At 33.6% G+C, this 16,800-nt stretch overlaps 1 protein-coding gene across 1 annotated transcript; it reads right to left on the bottom strand.

Annotated features, from left to right (window-relative positions):
* hhatlb (hedgehog acyltransferase like, b) lies at nt 1-13,323 on the bottom strand. The gene is given in 12 exon segments (NM_001077390.2): nt 1-1,406; nt 2,003-2,144; nt 2,337-2,538; nt 2,622-2,657; nt 5,192-5,336; nt 5,418-5,589; nt 5,665-5,874; nt 8,443-8,637; nt 8,726-8,839; nt 10,502-10,569; nt 11,515-11,627; nt 13,184-13,323. Coding segments are annotated over 11 exon segments (1,614 nt in total). The 5' UTR covers nt 11,621-11,627; nt 13,184-13,323; the 3' UTR covers nt 1-1,182.
* Nucleotides 13,324-16,800: the final 3,477 nt, after the last annotated feature.

The following is a 16,800-nucleotide window of genomic DNA, read 5'->3' as shown; positions in this document are numbered from 1 at the left end:
TCACAAACCAATATGTTTTTAATGCATATCACAAAGAAACATTGTGAACATTGAGAGCATTTTCATTTTCAGGCAATTATCACTTCTGCTATTTCATTTAAATGAAATCTGTCATCAAATGTGTAGTAATAAGATTCATTATCTATTTTTTTAACTGCAGATGTAAAACTATTACTAGGCTTAATTTAAAAGCAGCCAGTGATGGTAGAGGTTGCAATCTGTAAAAACTTTTCAAATGCAGCATCAGTCCTTACAGTGTACTTAAAATACCTTTTTTTTTTTTTTTTTTTTTACATATTTCTAGACTAGGATTGTTTCCATAATTCCAATCTGCTTGTTAAATTGTAACATACTGTATATGGACTATTGTTTCCAGGCCCAAGTGTTTGAATAAACAAAACTCAATAAAAGTCGATGACCACTGTTTAGTCACATCACATATTAAAGCAAATCTTTTACTAAATCATGATGCTCCACAGGCTCCGCTGCATTCCACACACCAATATTTGAATGATTTATAAAAGATGTATCACTTTTTGAGCATCTGAGATAGATATAAATATTACTATCATGATTTTCAATAGTGTTACAGTACACTGTGAAAGTATATTAGCAGCGCAAGTATATTTGACACCAAACACACAGATCTCTTTTAAATGATTATCTTGTATGATGCTTTACAGTAATGCTAAATAATAAAATGTATGCAAGTACATTAGATTATTCAGTACCAAAGCTCAAACTGGAACTAATTTTTGTATCAAAATAACTTGGTTTTAGGATCATGGTCCAAAAATTAGAACAGTAAAATTAATGTTAGGGGAAAAATAATTAATGAATTAAATAAATAAAGAGGAAAATTCAAGATAAACTTTTAAAAAAGTTATTTAATTTAAATTGTGTACTTTGTAATTCTTTGCAACACCTCATTACAGTTTGAATGTACTATCTTTCTATTTCTAAGACATTAGGTGACTAAAATCTTATTTTTTTTATTAATATAAATGTCACTGATGAAATGGATCAAAATATTGAGTTTGAAAAGAGGGTGTATTTGTTTATGCCATGCACTGTATGCATATGTATACCATATAGAGTTTGGACCTGGAAACTGTGATGTCACACCGAACAAGCGGATATGCGAAATTAAACCGCAGATGTTTAATAAGAGTGTGAGTGTCTCTACTCTGCCTTTTGCTTGCTGGTCTCAGTGGGCTGGGCAGCAGTGGTGTCCATCTGGATGCTGCTGGGGTCAGTGGAGGTCGGAGCAGTAACAGGGGCTGGTGGAGGAGGAGGGGGAATCGGGTCAGGGTCATCAATCAAAGCTTGTCTTCTTTCCTTTTCCTTTATCAGCTGAATCAAGCAGTAGGTGACAAACATCACAGTGATGGTGGTGAAGGGGAAACCTGGTAAACAAAATATTTAAGAGTTTAAGAGAACATTTGAAGCAGATCAAGAATGTTTTTTTCAAAATTGTCCTAAGAAAAGAATGGGTATTGTTCAATAGTATATTTATTTATTTATTTATTTATTTATTTTTATTTTATTATTATTTTTATTTATTTTTTATTTTTGTTTCTTTTTAGTAGCACCAAACAATAAATTCAATAGTTTTTTTTATTTATTTGTCTATTAAAAATTATTGAAATTATCTATCTATCTACCTACCTACAAACCTATCTGTCTGTCTGTCTGTCTGTCTAGTTATGATGAAATAAAATAATAATAATAAAATAATAATAATAATAATGATAATAATAACAAAAATGGCTCACTACAATTTTTTATTTATTTATTTCAGCACCAAAGGATTTATTCAAAATAAAATTTAATCTTAAAAAAAAAAAACATTTAAACAGATGTATTTGTTGTGTTCACGACCAAAGGTTATAGCCAAGTAATAAAATATGTCAAATGAAGGCAGCTGTATACAATATATGTACTTACAATGAGCAATGGTTATATTCTAAAATAATATTATAATATCACTTCAGTACTTTACCTTTTAGTAACAATCTCTTGGCCACCAGTTTGGCAAATTCAAGACTGTTGAGGGCCAGAACATTATACAGCACAATCGTCCAAAAGTTGAATGTATTAAACACAGCCCTGATCCTGCGTGACATTGAATCTGATATCGCCATCTGTGGGCGGAAGAAAACATTTTCTAGATGACATTATCCTACTGAGTTGTACCGGTTGTACCACTACTAAGAGCTACAAGTAATATACAGTTTAACCGCCAGGGAGAGCACCGGAGTACATTTTAACACCAGTAATTGAACATTTAACCACTAGAGAGAGCACTAGACAGAGATAAGTATAAGCACGGTTACCTCAATAGAAATAAAAGGCTCCATGGTGAAGAACTTGACAGTCCACAGTTCAAAATTCAAACCAAAGCAGTTTAAGAAAGCCCAGATGAAAACCACCCAGCCTGGTCCCAGCCAGAGGGCCATGATTCCGTATGTGCACAGAGAGGCTATCAGCTCATCCAGAATATTCTCATGCTTCCCGCCGAGATAATTATAAACATACCTGTGGAGATTAGGAATATTAACTGTTAATATTCTGGTGCTTGTTGGGTAAAAAAAGAAAGAAGGTAAGAATATCAATCATACTTGCAGAGAAAGTCGTTTATTCCTCTGTCAAAGTGTCTGAAAAAAAGAGAGAAAGAAAAAAGGTGTTTCATTTTTAGAGTAAAGATGAAGTTTAACTGATTTTATAGCTATGTTATTATAATTAGATTACGGATGTTTGTATTCTGCACACGACTGTATTCACTCCAACTAACCTGTACACATTTAAAGTTTTAGTTTACCCATTTTGTTTACATCTTTACAATTTATTTATTATAAAGAAAGAAATACATAAATGTGGAAGTTTATGGCATAAATACAGATATATTATACACGTGGGAATACATAAAAGGTGGACATAATAAATGTATAAACTAATAGTAAAAAAAAACTATTATAGCCTACATAAGAATAAAATAAATATATATATTTTTTTGTTTTATTTAATTTATGATATAATTTAATTGTTTTATTTTTATATTTTTTGCGTATGTTTAATGTTTTAGCATACTACCAGCATGTTTTTATCATGGTTCTGCACATTCATAATGTTCTTTAGAAGAGGGTTTCTAATATTTAGCAAACTGCCATCATGTGTCTAACATGGATCATCACACTGTTTATGCATGTAACCATTGTGTTGCCCTAGAATTTTGAATACACCATACATTCACTAAAGTTCAAACATAAAGAGATGTAATTTCAATTCTCAATTATTTTCCATGAAGAAACAACCTCATCTTCATCACAGACTCTGTGAATGTCTAGGTTTTCCGTCATTAGTGTGCAGTATTTCATCAATGTTTATATTTTCTAGTTATAAAAGTACTTGCATAAATGTTTTAGCAAAACAGTATTCATAAAAGTAAGAGAAATAGATTTTTATTCACAATTGACCAAAATGACAACAGTTGTACCCTAAATTGAAAATAATAATAAAAAATAAAAATAAATAATAATAATAATAATAATAATAATAATTACAATAATAATTCCAGCATTTTTCTGGACACTCAAAGCATTTTGCATATTTTTGGGGGAATCTCCTCATCCACCACCAGTGTGCAGCATCCACATGGATTATGCAGCGACAGCCATATTGCGCCAGAGCTCATACCACACACCAGCTCTTTGGTGGAGGAGACAATGAGTGATGAAGCCAATTATGACATCGGAATACTTAGGAGGCCAAGATGGGCCGAGGTCAGTGGATAAATTTGGCCAGGATGCCGGGCAGAAACCCCTACTTTTTATTTATTTTATTATTATTTTTTTTTAAGCACATCCTTGGATTTTTAACAACCACAGAGAGTCAGGACTTTGGTTTAACGACTCATCCGAAAGATGGCCCTCATTGAGCAGTATAGAGTTCCCATCAATATACTGGGGCGTTAGGACCCACACAGACCGCAGGCTGAGTGACCTCTGCTGGCCTCACTAACACCACTTCCGGCAGCAACTTAGCTTTCTTATGTGCTCTCCCATCCAGGTACTGACTAGGCACAGACCTGTTTAGCTTCAGTCGGCTCACCATGTGAGAGTTGCAGAGAGCTAGCTGCCAGCAAATGTGTACAACCTTCATGAAAATTTAAAAAGGTTATTTTCTTTCTAATGTAACCCTGCCAGTCCTGCACCAACCAACTTGCTTCGAGCTGGGATCTAACCAGTGACTGTCCGCATGGGAGTCGGTTGCTCTAACAAGAAGGCTAAAGACCATAGTCTCTAGCATCTGACACTAGAGCATCTTTAGAGGTCAGAGGAGTGAGATTTACTTGCACAGTACTTCACTGGCTGGCCTCCGCTACACTCACTCCCCTTAACCTCACCCCCATCTAGGTCATCACACCAATGTAACCCCCGCCGATCCTACACCACCCAACTCACTCCAAGCTGGGATCGAACCAGTGACTTTTTGCATGGGATTCGGTTGCTCTAACAAGAAGGCTAAAGACCATGGCCCCTATCTGTCGCTAAAGCACCTTTTAGAGGAACTTCACTAGCTGGCCTCTACACTAATGCTGGTCTCATTTTCAGTAACATCACCAAACTTCAAGATTAAAAAAACATTGTTGCTGTTAAAATGGTGCCTGGGTCATTTTGACCTGTGATTATCAGGAGGGTTAAGCTCAGTGCTAGTATGTCTAGCATGATTTTTTTCTATGATTTAACATTCTGCTAAAATTATCTGCTCATTTTAACATGCCTCTAAGATGGGGCAAATTCCAAACAGAAGTAAAAATATAATTTAACACTGCTAGTATAATGCTAACACTCAAACAGCATTTAGCAAATGTCCTCCATTCATGATTTAACACAATGCTAGCATGCTGTTTTGCTAGTATATTTTTAACATGATGTAAAAATGTTCTATCATGTTTATTTTGTTTGTTTTTCACCATACAAGACTATTCTATAATCCTTTTAAAGCTACATGTGGCAATTCTTACTGTCACTAAATGGATGACGGACATAAAAAACGTCTGTAAGTCAAAAAAGGTTCAATAACATTGTAGCAGAACCGTGAGTAAACAGGTACTGTACTAATTTAAACTGTAATATGAACTACCTTCTTTAATAAAACAAATAGTGAGGACAATAACTGTCTCACTTACGCCTCAGAGAAGACATAAAGCAGTGTAATGCATTTGGGTGGTTTGGGAGGTTCCAGATGGTCCAGTTTTGACACTGTGTTTATCACTCCAAACATCACAGCCGCTTTCACCCAGTCATACAGCAGATTTAAGTAGGCCAGTCCAACTGCACAGAGAAACAAGAGACACCTTTTTTGTAGATTTAGATCTTTTGGACACTGATGAATCCAAACACACTCATACTCACCAAGAGCCCAGTCAGAGATGTGTTTGAGGAGCTTCATGTCACTCGGGATACTCAGAATGTACATGAAGTGAAGGAGAACAGCCACTATAATAATAACACCCAAATGTAACAGTGCCTGAATGGAAATATTCCACATCTCGCCATCCTTCCTCGTCAGGTTTGGGTTATTGGCCTGGTAGAATGACAATTATTAAAAAAAGAGAAAACATTCAAAGTCTCATGTCGTTCAGCTTGTTGGGATATAGACCTGAACGTAGAACTTGTCGAAGGTCATGATGGGCCCGAAGTAAAAGAAGGGAAGGTAGAAGTTGAACTTGAGGAGCTCCAGGATGCTGTAGTTTCCATCTTTTTTTTCACAGTTTTCAAGTGCGAAACTCATACAGCGCATGATGGTGAAACCACAGCCACCGTAGAACAGAAGAGGACGCAGCTCGAAACCGCCAGTCACAAACCCTGCCTGAAAGATTAGACATTTTAAATGAACAACAAATATAAATAAATAAATTAATAAATATATATATATATATATATATATATATATATATATATATATATATATATATATATACATACATATATATATATATATATATATATATATATATATATATATATATATATATATATATATATATATATATATATATATATATACAGTTGAAGTCAGAATTATTAGCCCCCCTGAATTTTTAGACCGCTTGTTTATTTGTTCCCCAATTTTTGTTTAACGGAGAGCACATTTTTTCAACACATTTCTAAACATAATAGTTTTAATAACTTATCTCTAATAACTGATTTATTTTATCTTTGCCATGATGACTGTAAATAATATTTTACTAGATATTTTTCAAGACACTTCTATACAGCTTAAAGTGACATTTAAAGGCTTAACTAGGTAATTAGGTTACCTAGGCAGGTAAGGGTAACTAGGCAAGTTATTGTATAACAGTGGTTTGTTCTGTAGATTATTGAGAAAAAAACATAGCTTAAAGGGGCTAATAATTTTGTCCCTAAAATTGTGTTTATAGAATTAAAAGCTGCTTTTATTCTAGCCAAAATAAAACAAATAAGACTTTCTCCAGAAGAAAAAAATATTATCAGACATACAGTGAAAATATTCTTGCTCTGTTAAATATAGTTTGGAAAATATTTAAAAAAGAAGAAAAACATTTGAAGGGGGCTAATTATTCTGACTTCAACTGTATATGTAGGATTGTATTATGTTCATTCATTCATTTTCTTGTCAGCTTAGTCCCTTAATTAATCCGGGGTCGCCACAGCAGAATGAACCGCCAACTTATCCAGCAAGTTTTTATGCAGCGGATGCCCTTCCAGCCGCAAACCATCCCTGGGAAACATCCACACACACATTCACACACACACTAAGGACAATTTAGCCTATCCAATTCACCTGTACCGCATGTCTTTGGCCTGTGGGGGAAACCAGAGCACCCGGAGGAAACCCACGCAAGGGCAGGGAGAACATGCAAACTCCACACAGAAATGCCAACTGAGCCGAGGTTCAAACCAGCGACCTTCTTGCTGTGAGGCGACAGCACTATGTACTGCGCCACTGCCACGCCGATTGTATTGAAATTTATATTTATTATAATTATGATTATTTAATCAATTAAAATAAAAAGACTTATTTTTTATTGTATTACTTGTAGTAGTTGTAGTAGTATTAAATAGCATTATAAATAGCAATAATAATAACAATTATGACAACTACTAATTAATTAATTAGTAATTAGTACATTTAAATTCTTCTAATTGTATTATTATTATTATTATTATTATTAATATTAAATATCCACAATATCAATAATGATGACAAGAAAGACACAATTATTTTTATGTTTATTATAACTAAAGTACTAATGAAATACAATAGTTATTTTTAAATATATATAATATATACTTACATATACATTTTTTATGATCAACATCGTTTATTTAATTATATTAATACTAAAAAATGATTATGATGAAAATTGCATAACAATGCACTGTAATAATAACAGTAATAACTATTATTTTGTATCTTATTGTACACAAACTCACACACACACAGTGCTCAGCATATGAGTACCCCTCACAAATGAACAAAAAGTACTGAAGCCAAATCTAAAGTTAATCTACTAAAATAATTTAGAGGGGTCCAAAAATTAGTAGCCCCAATTAATGTTAAGGATATTAAATAAAATAAGAAAATAAATAAGAAAAATAAGAAATAAAAAAGAGCCAAAATCAAGAGAAACAATGAATATATAAAATGTTTTTTGCAAATTAAAATTTTGTAATTTGTCATTTTTGCAGTATTTTGCATGAATTTAAATGTGGTCTTTCTATTTCTAAAGATGTTCAATGACTAAAATATTATTTTAATATATCAGTTTAAATCTGAAAAATCTGATTTGTTAAGATACACACCGAAATATATTACCTATTTTCACTCAGAAATCTATACGAATATTCTTTTTTAAATGGGGGGCATTTTACGAGTTCACACTTAAAGATGTTTTAAGAATAAAGCTTATTTGGCGTGTTGTCCAGGGAGAGGGCTCTGAGCTCGGGGAAGACAACCCAACTTCTGTTATTCCCCTTATCAGGACAGAAAAAGACCTTGGGTTTCGAGTGAAGTGTCTAGCCCGGCCCAAGAAAGCTTTCCCCGGGTAGATAATGTTTAAGAGGTGAGGTGTTGGGGTGGTGGAGGGTTGCTAAAGTTGTGAGATAATGCAGGTGGACAACTTTTAGTATTTATAAGGAATTGGTCTAATGCTGATTGGAGTAGATCGATTGTCAATGATGTTTTAGAATTGCTGAAACGTCTGTGCATGCTCCTCCTGAAATTTATTCATTAAACATTACTTAGGGAGGAAAAGAGGGAAACGGAGAAACCAATTATATCTTGTTACCTAAAGTTATTATGTTAAACAGTCAATACAGTAAGTTATTACATTATGTCGCCATCACTGTGAAAAGGCATAATACATGTTGCCAATGTCAGAGACATTTTTAGTACCTGCCAGGAAATGAAGGGCTCCATCTTAAAAGTGGCCAGCGTGGAAAGTCCAGCGGTAAAGCAGAGCCACCTGAGCTTGACTAGAGAGATGCTGTAAAGCAGCACGCAATGAGAGAGGATGAGCATTACATACGCCCAGCCCATACTGCTCCAAACCGCCAGCACCCCATACACCATGAACACCAGAGACCTGTACTGTAGGAACAGACACAAGCACTCGATCAGCCTGACAGATCACATTTCTACAGTCATCAATGTAGCAGGTGTTTGGTTGAGGAGGAACCTGAGGAGCCAGCAGAGAGCAGATCTTGCCAAAGATCACATGACCCGAGAGAGCGAAGATGATGTGCTCTCGAAACGTGGAAAACCACATCATCCACTCCACATCAGCCGTATCCTGAGGAAGAAACGTGGATAAATCAGTCAATGCTCACTCTTTTAGTTAAATTGAGATGAGACACTGCAGGCAAAATCAGGTTTTTATTTGTATAATAAGCAATATTATTTAGCATATTTTTGAATTGTATGGGTGAATTATATATTTTTTTCTTTTATGGCAAAATGATTAAAAAATAAGTAAAGATCATGTTGCACAAGATACATTGTATATTTTCTACTGTAAAATAAACTGTAAGATTTTTCAGATTTTTGATTAGTAATGTGCATTCAGAAACACTTTCTCTGTTTTCTCTGTATTAGATTTTTTTTTTCAATAGAGATGCTCCTATCAGGATTTTTGCAGCCGATACAGAGTGTACCAATTCCTTGTCATGGTGATCACCGATTCTGATGCTTTAAGCTTTAGAATGCTTTAAGCACATTTTCCCTCTAAGTATGAACCTTAAGAGAAGATCTTGCCTTAAGAGAATAAACAAAGGATGCTGCATATAATCCCTTAAACACATCTCTTATAACCATTTAGGTGTGAACGTGTCATGGCCAGAAGCAGCTTTACAGAAAACAATACATTTATTCATCTTACTTAAGCTTAGGCTATGTATAATATAGGGGGGTGCTTGTGCATCTTTTGTAAACTCATAAACAAACACCTGTAGTCGGTTCATGAGATCGGCCAAATTGGCGAATACCGATCGAGTCATGAAATGTGATTATCGGCAGATACCAGCCAGATCGATCGGCACATCCCAAATTTTCAATACTTGTATCCTGACCAAAATATTTTCCTATCCTAACAAACTATATTCAATAAAAGGCTTATTCAGCATTTGGCTAATGTGTAAACCTTAGTTTTTAAAAATACTTTTGACTAGGGCTAGACAGAATCTGCGGACATTGTTTTGCCATTTCTGCACAGAATATTGCAAATAAATCTGCACATTTATGCTGAATGATTTTGGGTGTATCATAACTTGTTACAAATATGCTACAAAAAATACATTTTTAACTTTTATTTATTGTTTACAATGCAAATCCAATTAGATCCATTTATTTAGTAAATAAAGCAAGTCTCTCATATTATATATATATATATATATATATATATATATATATATATATATATATATATATATATATATATATATATATATATATATATATATATATATATATATATATATATATCCTAAAAGACAGAAATTATTACTTTACTAACTGTATTGTAAGAAAATCATGAACGTTTCCAAATTAGTCAGTAATAGTCGGTGTCGCTCAGTCACATGTTGACCTAATATAGTTATTATTTGATTTTGTTGTAATCAAATAATTAACTATTAGGTAAATATTGATGGATAATTTGCCTGATTATATACAGCATTTTAATCAATAGACATTCTCCAAAACCCCTCTCTAAAAGCTGTTAAGCCATTATCTATCAAAAAAAGAAACCAAAAATTTGCACCTGATTTAAACATTGAGATTTTTGCACTACAAATTTTTCTTAATCAGCATGTTTAATGAAAGAATGCATTATTCCAATTGGAAACTTTTATGTGTGATTTTTAATGTACTACATCATCTAGGGAAGTATAGGTATAGGTTTATGATTTTACCCTATTCACATTGCCTTAAGAATGAATTATAAACACAAAATTCTCACCATTTTTCTGCCTGAGTAGTACCATCCTGGCTGAACGCTGCTCTTGAAGCTCTTTCGGTTGGAATTTGCTGGATGTAGAGAAATAATAGAGACATTTAATGCTCTGTTCAGTACTGAACTTGATCAAGTGCTGGGGGTTATTTCTAACAGGGATTGCATAATTGAATTCTAATATTAGGCAGTCGTTCTTGAGTGCATTACAGATTACGGTTCATTTTTCAAGCATTACATGATTACATATTCACTCAATAGCAGTTCATTATTGCTATTTTTAATATACAATATTGATTAATAAATGTATATATTTTGCAGATACCAAAAAATGTATATTCAGTATGTTATTATTGGATTATTATTAATATTATTGAATAAAAAATTTGTATTCAGTCATTTAATTCTGATATGCTTCTAAATAGATTCAGTATATTAATATATAAATAACAAAGCTAATTTATTTTTTATTGTATATACAAATTAATAATTGTATTTGTATATTTTTGGCCTAAAACACAGTAACTTGTATCAATTCTCTAATATCTTTGATAGATAGATGTTTCCGTGAATTAAACAATGCATATTTAATGATGTTGTCACTATATTTGTTTTTGTCATTAACTCACAATAATACTTTTCAATCTTTTTTATTACTTTTATTCTGTTAAAATATCAATTTGTAAAGTTGTGAGAGCATACAGTATATAATTGTGTACCTACAATAATACCATCCACCTCTCTCTCTCTCTCTCTTTCTCTCTCTCCCAGTCTCTCATTCTTTGGTATATTAATACTGACATTCGATCCCTGCTGCGTACTTTGCATAGCTTCCTGAGGCTAGCAGATTGCTCTGCTGTCTTTTTCTTCATACAGTATACAGTAGAGCTATTATTGTGTTCAAATGGTTGTGGATGCATTTATAAAGCGTTCAGATGAATATTTCCACAAAACAATATGACAAAACAAAACACACTAGTACCATTTTAGGAAGAGCATTTAGTGTGTTCATTTATACTCACAGCTGGACACATCAAATATATATTTAGCAGCCCAGAGCATCGCCAAACAAAGCACCACATTATAGATGTAGAGCTCGTACCTCGGTAGAGCTGCTTTGACCCCCATTATCCACCTAAAAGAGTTCAGAAAGATGCAATAAATCTGGTGTGGAATTTGGTCATTAAAATATTTCACAATTAAGCGCTTAAGACTCTGCTAAAAATACAACCCGGTAATTGATGATCTACTGTGGGATGAAAGCAAAATTGTAATGTTACTGTAACTCATCTTGTAGAACAGGGGTGTCAGACAGTTCCTGGGGGACCGCAGGCCTGCAGAGTTTAGTTCCAAGCCTACTCCAAACCACTTCTAACAAGACTTAAAGGTACAGCTCTTTCAAAGCTGAAAATTCTCTCATCGTACCAAACCTATTTGAGGATTCTTGATTCTTCTATTAAACACAAAAGGATTATATTTTGAAGAATGCTGGCACCCACTGATATATTTTGTTTTCTAAATTCAAAAACAATGTTTGCTTCTTGTTTTAACTACTTATTTAAAACGGGTTGCAACAACACCATTTTTTTCTATTTGTTTTATGTTCATTCCACTATAATATGTTAAAATAATTAAGTTAACTTAATCGATTTATGTTGGGACAACATGAACGAATTGTGTGGAACCTAGGATTGTGTACTATAGAAGTCAGTAGGTAGCAGCATTCTTCAGAATTTGCTCTTTAAACTCAAAGGTTTAAAACTATACAATGGAGAGCAATTGATGAGGAAATTAAAATTAAATTAGTTTGATCAGATGTGTTCAGTTATGGTTGAAGTTAAATTGTGCAGGACTGTGGCTTCCAGAACAAGAGTTTGACCATTCCACTAGCAGTGTCAAGGTCATAGGGTTGTTTGTTTTTAAATTGTACTGTGAAGGTACTGTAAATCTATTAGCATAGAGGTTTCCGTTAAACCGCATAAATATCAATGGCAATCATCACACACTGCATATTCAAATCAAATCATTTTCTTAAAAAGAACATAGATAAATAACTAAAACAAAAAATTAATTTGATCTTTCTGGGCAGGGCAGAAGTTTCCGATGATTTGGATTGTGTGAGGAGGAAGCATCTACACTATGTGAGCTCTTGCTATTTTTAGCTAAAGGCTATTTTCTGTTTTCATTGTATTGACTGAAGCATCACACTAAAATAACCTTTTTTTTCTATCAGTTTAATTTTTTCTTAATCTTCTCTTCTCGGGTATAATTTGACAGCATTAGGTTGAATATCAAGAATCATCCATCATGAAGTTGCTCTGCTTTGTTTGCACTCCCAAAAATAAAGGGTTTTGTAAAACATTTAAAGAATGTTTAAATTCCACAAAAAGGCTCTTTGATAAAGGAAAAGGGTTCTTTAAATCAACAGTGTTCTTCAGTTTGAGAATTGTATAGTTCTTGAAAGTCTCTTTGTGGAACCAAAGAAAAAATTCTTCTATGGCTTTGCTGCCAAAACTCTCTTTTGGAACCCTTTTTTTAAGAGTGTGCAATTTTTGAGATTTCATTTGAAGAAGTCTCCATGCAGGTAAGTCAACAGCAGATTATTTCAACTCTTTCGTCTTGGTTAAATGTTAGCAGGTCATGCATTGCACATTGGTGGCAAGCAGATCTTAGAAACACCTGTTTACTAACCTTGAGCACAGAAATTCTTGCTGAAAAATCCACCTGAATTTATAATAATGACAAGGATAAGTTAGAAAAGGAGTCTAATGCATCCTCTACTTCTTTAAAGTGTCAGCTGTGTGCACGAACTGCCTGTTGGGCAGTTGCAGGCAGTTAAAGGTGAATGTGAGATGTATTTATATTCATCTAAAGCAGTTCTTGGGGGCGGGTCTATTGTGCCTTGTTGTATCAATAGAAACAGACTTGAATCTCCATTGCTTGCATGCTGAATGTCCTAGATAAGAAATAGAAAAAAGGTTTAACATGGTAAAAAAAATAAACAGGAAAAAAACATTTCTATCAAATAATATATTTTGATGCATGATGGAAAAAATACACTGACTAATCAAGAAAGCATGATTTTTGACACTTTCTACAGTACATAATGTATTGTTGTGCCATACAACATCATGTGACCTATGACAATAAGTGACACATTTTATAAATAATCAAAATTTAAACCATTTAAAAAATAAAAACATGTAAACAAATATGCTGAAACAAATATAGCCTTTGGACTACAAATGTGCCTGCAATTACAGAATCACCCATGAATACGTAAATATTGGTCACATGGATGTGTGTGTCATCAATAAAATTATTGCTCATCATTTTACAACATGATCAAATCATGCTTCACATCAGCTACATATTTTATTAACTAACATTAGCAAAATGAGTATGTAATAAATGTGTTTCTGAGCAGCAGGGTGGCGCAGTGGGTAGCTCTCTCGCATCACAGAAAGAAGGTCACTGATTCGAGCCTCAGCTGGGTCAGTTGGCATTTCTGTGTGGAGTTTGCATGTTCTCCCCATGTTGGTGTGGTTTTCCTCTGGTTTCCCACACAAGTACAAGAGGCATGAGCTATAGGTGAGTTGGGTATGCTAAATTGTCCGTAGTGTATGAGTCTGAATGAGAGTGTATGGGTATTTCCCAGTGATAGATTGCAGCTGAAAGGACATCTGCTGTGTAAAATATATGCTGGATAAGTTGGTGGTTCATTCCATGTGGCAACTTCAAATTTATAAAGGGACTATGCCGAAAATAAAACGAATGAATGAATATATGTCTGTTATTAGTGTCAGTTAGCATTAGCATTAACAGAGATTAACCAAAGACTATGGGTTAATTAAGAGTATTTGCATTAGCTAACCAGTTTTTAAAGTGTACCTATTTTTGCTTTTATAAGAACATAGATCATTGATTTCCAATAGTGAGGTCCGGGGTCATCTTTCAATCAGTTTAAAGTAAACTATGAGATAAAGAAGTTGATGATCTTGAAAAATCTAGAGCTGTGCCCCTGCAGATGTTTATTTTAGATATTAAGCTGAATCTAAACATATTCTTTCTATAAGCACACTGTTAAAGATCTTTTTGCTCGTATAGATTCCTGTTGCAGTCCCTTAATATAACAGACATGTATTTTGGGCCATTAGCTCTTTAGCAGCCTTTAAGAAAAGCCAGGAGCGCTAACATATTCACACCTGTTTCTGTCAGGGTCAAGGCTGTTTTTGGAGCATTACAGCCTGTTGACAATTCAGACTGAGGAATCACATCCATCTTAAGGTCGCCACAGCGGAATGAATCGCCAACTGTTCCAGCATATATTTTACGCAGCGGGTGCCCTTGCAGCTGTAACCCAGTATTGGAAAACACCCATACACACACACGACGAACAATTTACCTCATGTCTGTGGGGGAAACTGGATCAACCGGAAGAAAACCACACCAACACAGGGAGAACATGCAAACTCCACACAGAAACGCCAACTGACCCAGCCAGGACTCAAACCAGGGAATTTTTTGCTGTGAGCCCACAGTCATGAGCCACCATGCCATCCCCCATTTATACATTAAATACTCTCACTATACATATGCTTGACTGTCTTTGAATATACATTCAGCTTCAATTATCATTAAATATATCAAATAAGTTTTCATAATTTTTGTTTGCTTGCTATACTAAATCAAATAAATATTTCCAAACCATCTTTTATCCGTATTGTATGTAAATACAGCAATTCAGCAATTAAACATAATCTGTTAAGCACTGATGGGAAAAGCGTGTGATTTGCTCCAAGTGATAACATTTTCTCTGGTGCGAGTTAGGTTAGCGTTATTTAGGCTTATCATTACTCTTCTTATTAACTTATGCAAAATGTTTAGGATACAACAACAGTGGATTCATTACTTATCAACTGTTATTGTAATCTATCAATGTTTTTTTTTTATACACTTTTTAAAATAATAACGTGACGAAAATACACACAATTCTGTCTTAGACATGCCATATGATGTTGAGGTTAGCATCTTGATGTAAAGCACAGAATTGGTAGGATTTTAACACTTTTGTACAAATGAAGAACAATTCCTGTCTCCCACCAAAGTTAAAAGATTTTTACTTCTTTTATTACTGATGTAACAGAATTCCAGAATGTTGTGATAGACACAAAATGTACTTTTTATAACTGAAATTATATCTTTCAAAGTAAAAGTGTACAGTAAAGAATAAAAAAAGAACATTTGTAAATTATTTCAAGACAGCTGAGGCTAAATGTATAATAGGTATGAGTCTTAATATGATGATTTTGTGGAAATATAATTTTATATAATCTAATTTCAAATGAACAATAATCTACATATAACTGAAAAGTTATATTCTTTGATTTTTAATTATATAATTTAATGAACATGCCAGCTAGGAGGGATTTTTACCCTTTGACTTTCTGACTACTGGCTAAGCCAAATACATGCAAATGCTACGAGCAGGTTTTTCAGGTGTTGCTACAGAAACCCTTGTGTTGATTAACTGGTGTGGTCAGTAGCTGGGCCGGTTCTTAACACGTATATGCCAGGTATCATGCTGACTCCAATACTGAATTTGCATGCTTTGTTTAGCCATCTCCCCTCCTCCTAACAGGACAATATAGACAGGATATTTTTGTCTTAATTCAGACTTGTGAAAGAACTTGCAGATTGCGGACATCCAGTAGGCTCTGCGGCAACATGGACATCCTAAAGACGCTGTATGACTACAGATTAACCAACACTTCTCAATAAATGAATTCAGCTCGTTTTGAGTCTCCTGGTCTGGTTTCTCTCTTCTTCACTTCAATCATTTATTTGTTTTATTTTGGCTAGAATAAAAGCATTTTTCTTTTTTAACCATTTTTAGGGCAATATTATTAGCCCCTTTAAGCTATATATTTTTTCACTTTAAGCTGTATAGAAGTGTCTTAAAAATATCTTGTAAAATATTATTTACCGTCTTGGCAAAGATAATATAAATCAGCTATTAGAAATGCCTTATTAAAACTAATATGTTTAGAAATGTGTTTAAAAAAAATTCTCTCTGTTAAACAGAAATTGGGAAGAAAAAAAAACAGGGGGCTAATAATTTTATATACTTCAACTGAATAACATGATGCAAAATTCTCCAAAAATTCCAGAACTTCACACAAAGTATGATGCTGTCACTTTGAACTGAACTTACATGTGTGAATTTAGAAGATACTTTATCCAAAAAATAAAATTAGCTTGTAACAGTGAGAACATTTTCTCAAATTGCCCTTTATCTATAAATTCTG

Source organism: Danio rerio, chromosome 24 (genome assembly GCF_052040795.2).
Source record: "Danio rerio strain M-AB ecotype USA chromosome 24, GRCz13ab, whole genome shotgun sequence".
Taxonomy (NCBI): domain Eukaryota; kingdom Metazoa; phylum Chordata; class Actinopteri; order Cypriniformes; family Danionidae; genus Danio; species Danio rerio.
This window is presented reverse-complemented; position numbering and strand designations above follow the sequence as displayed.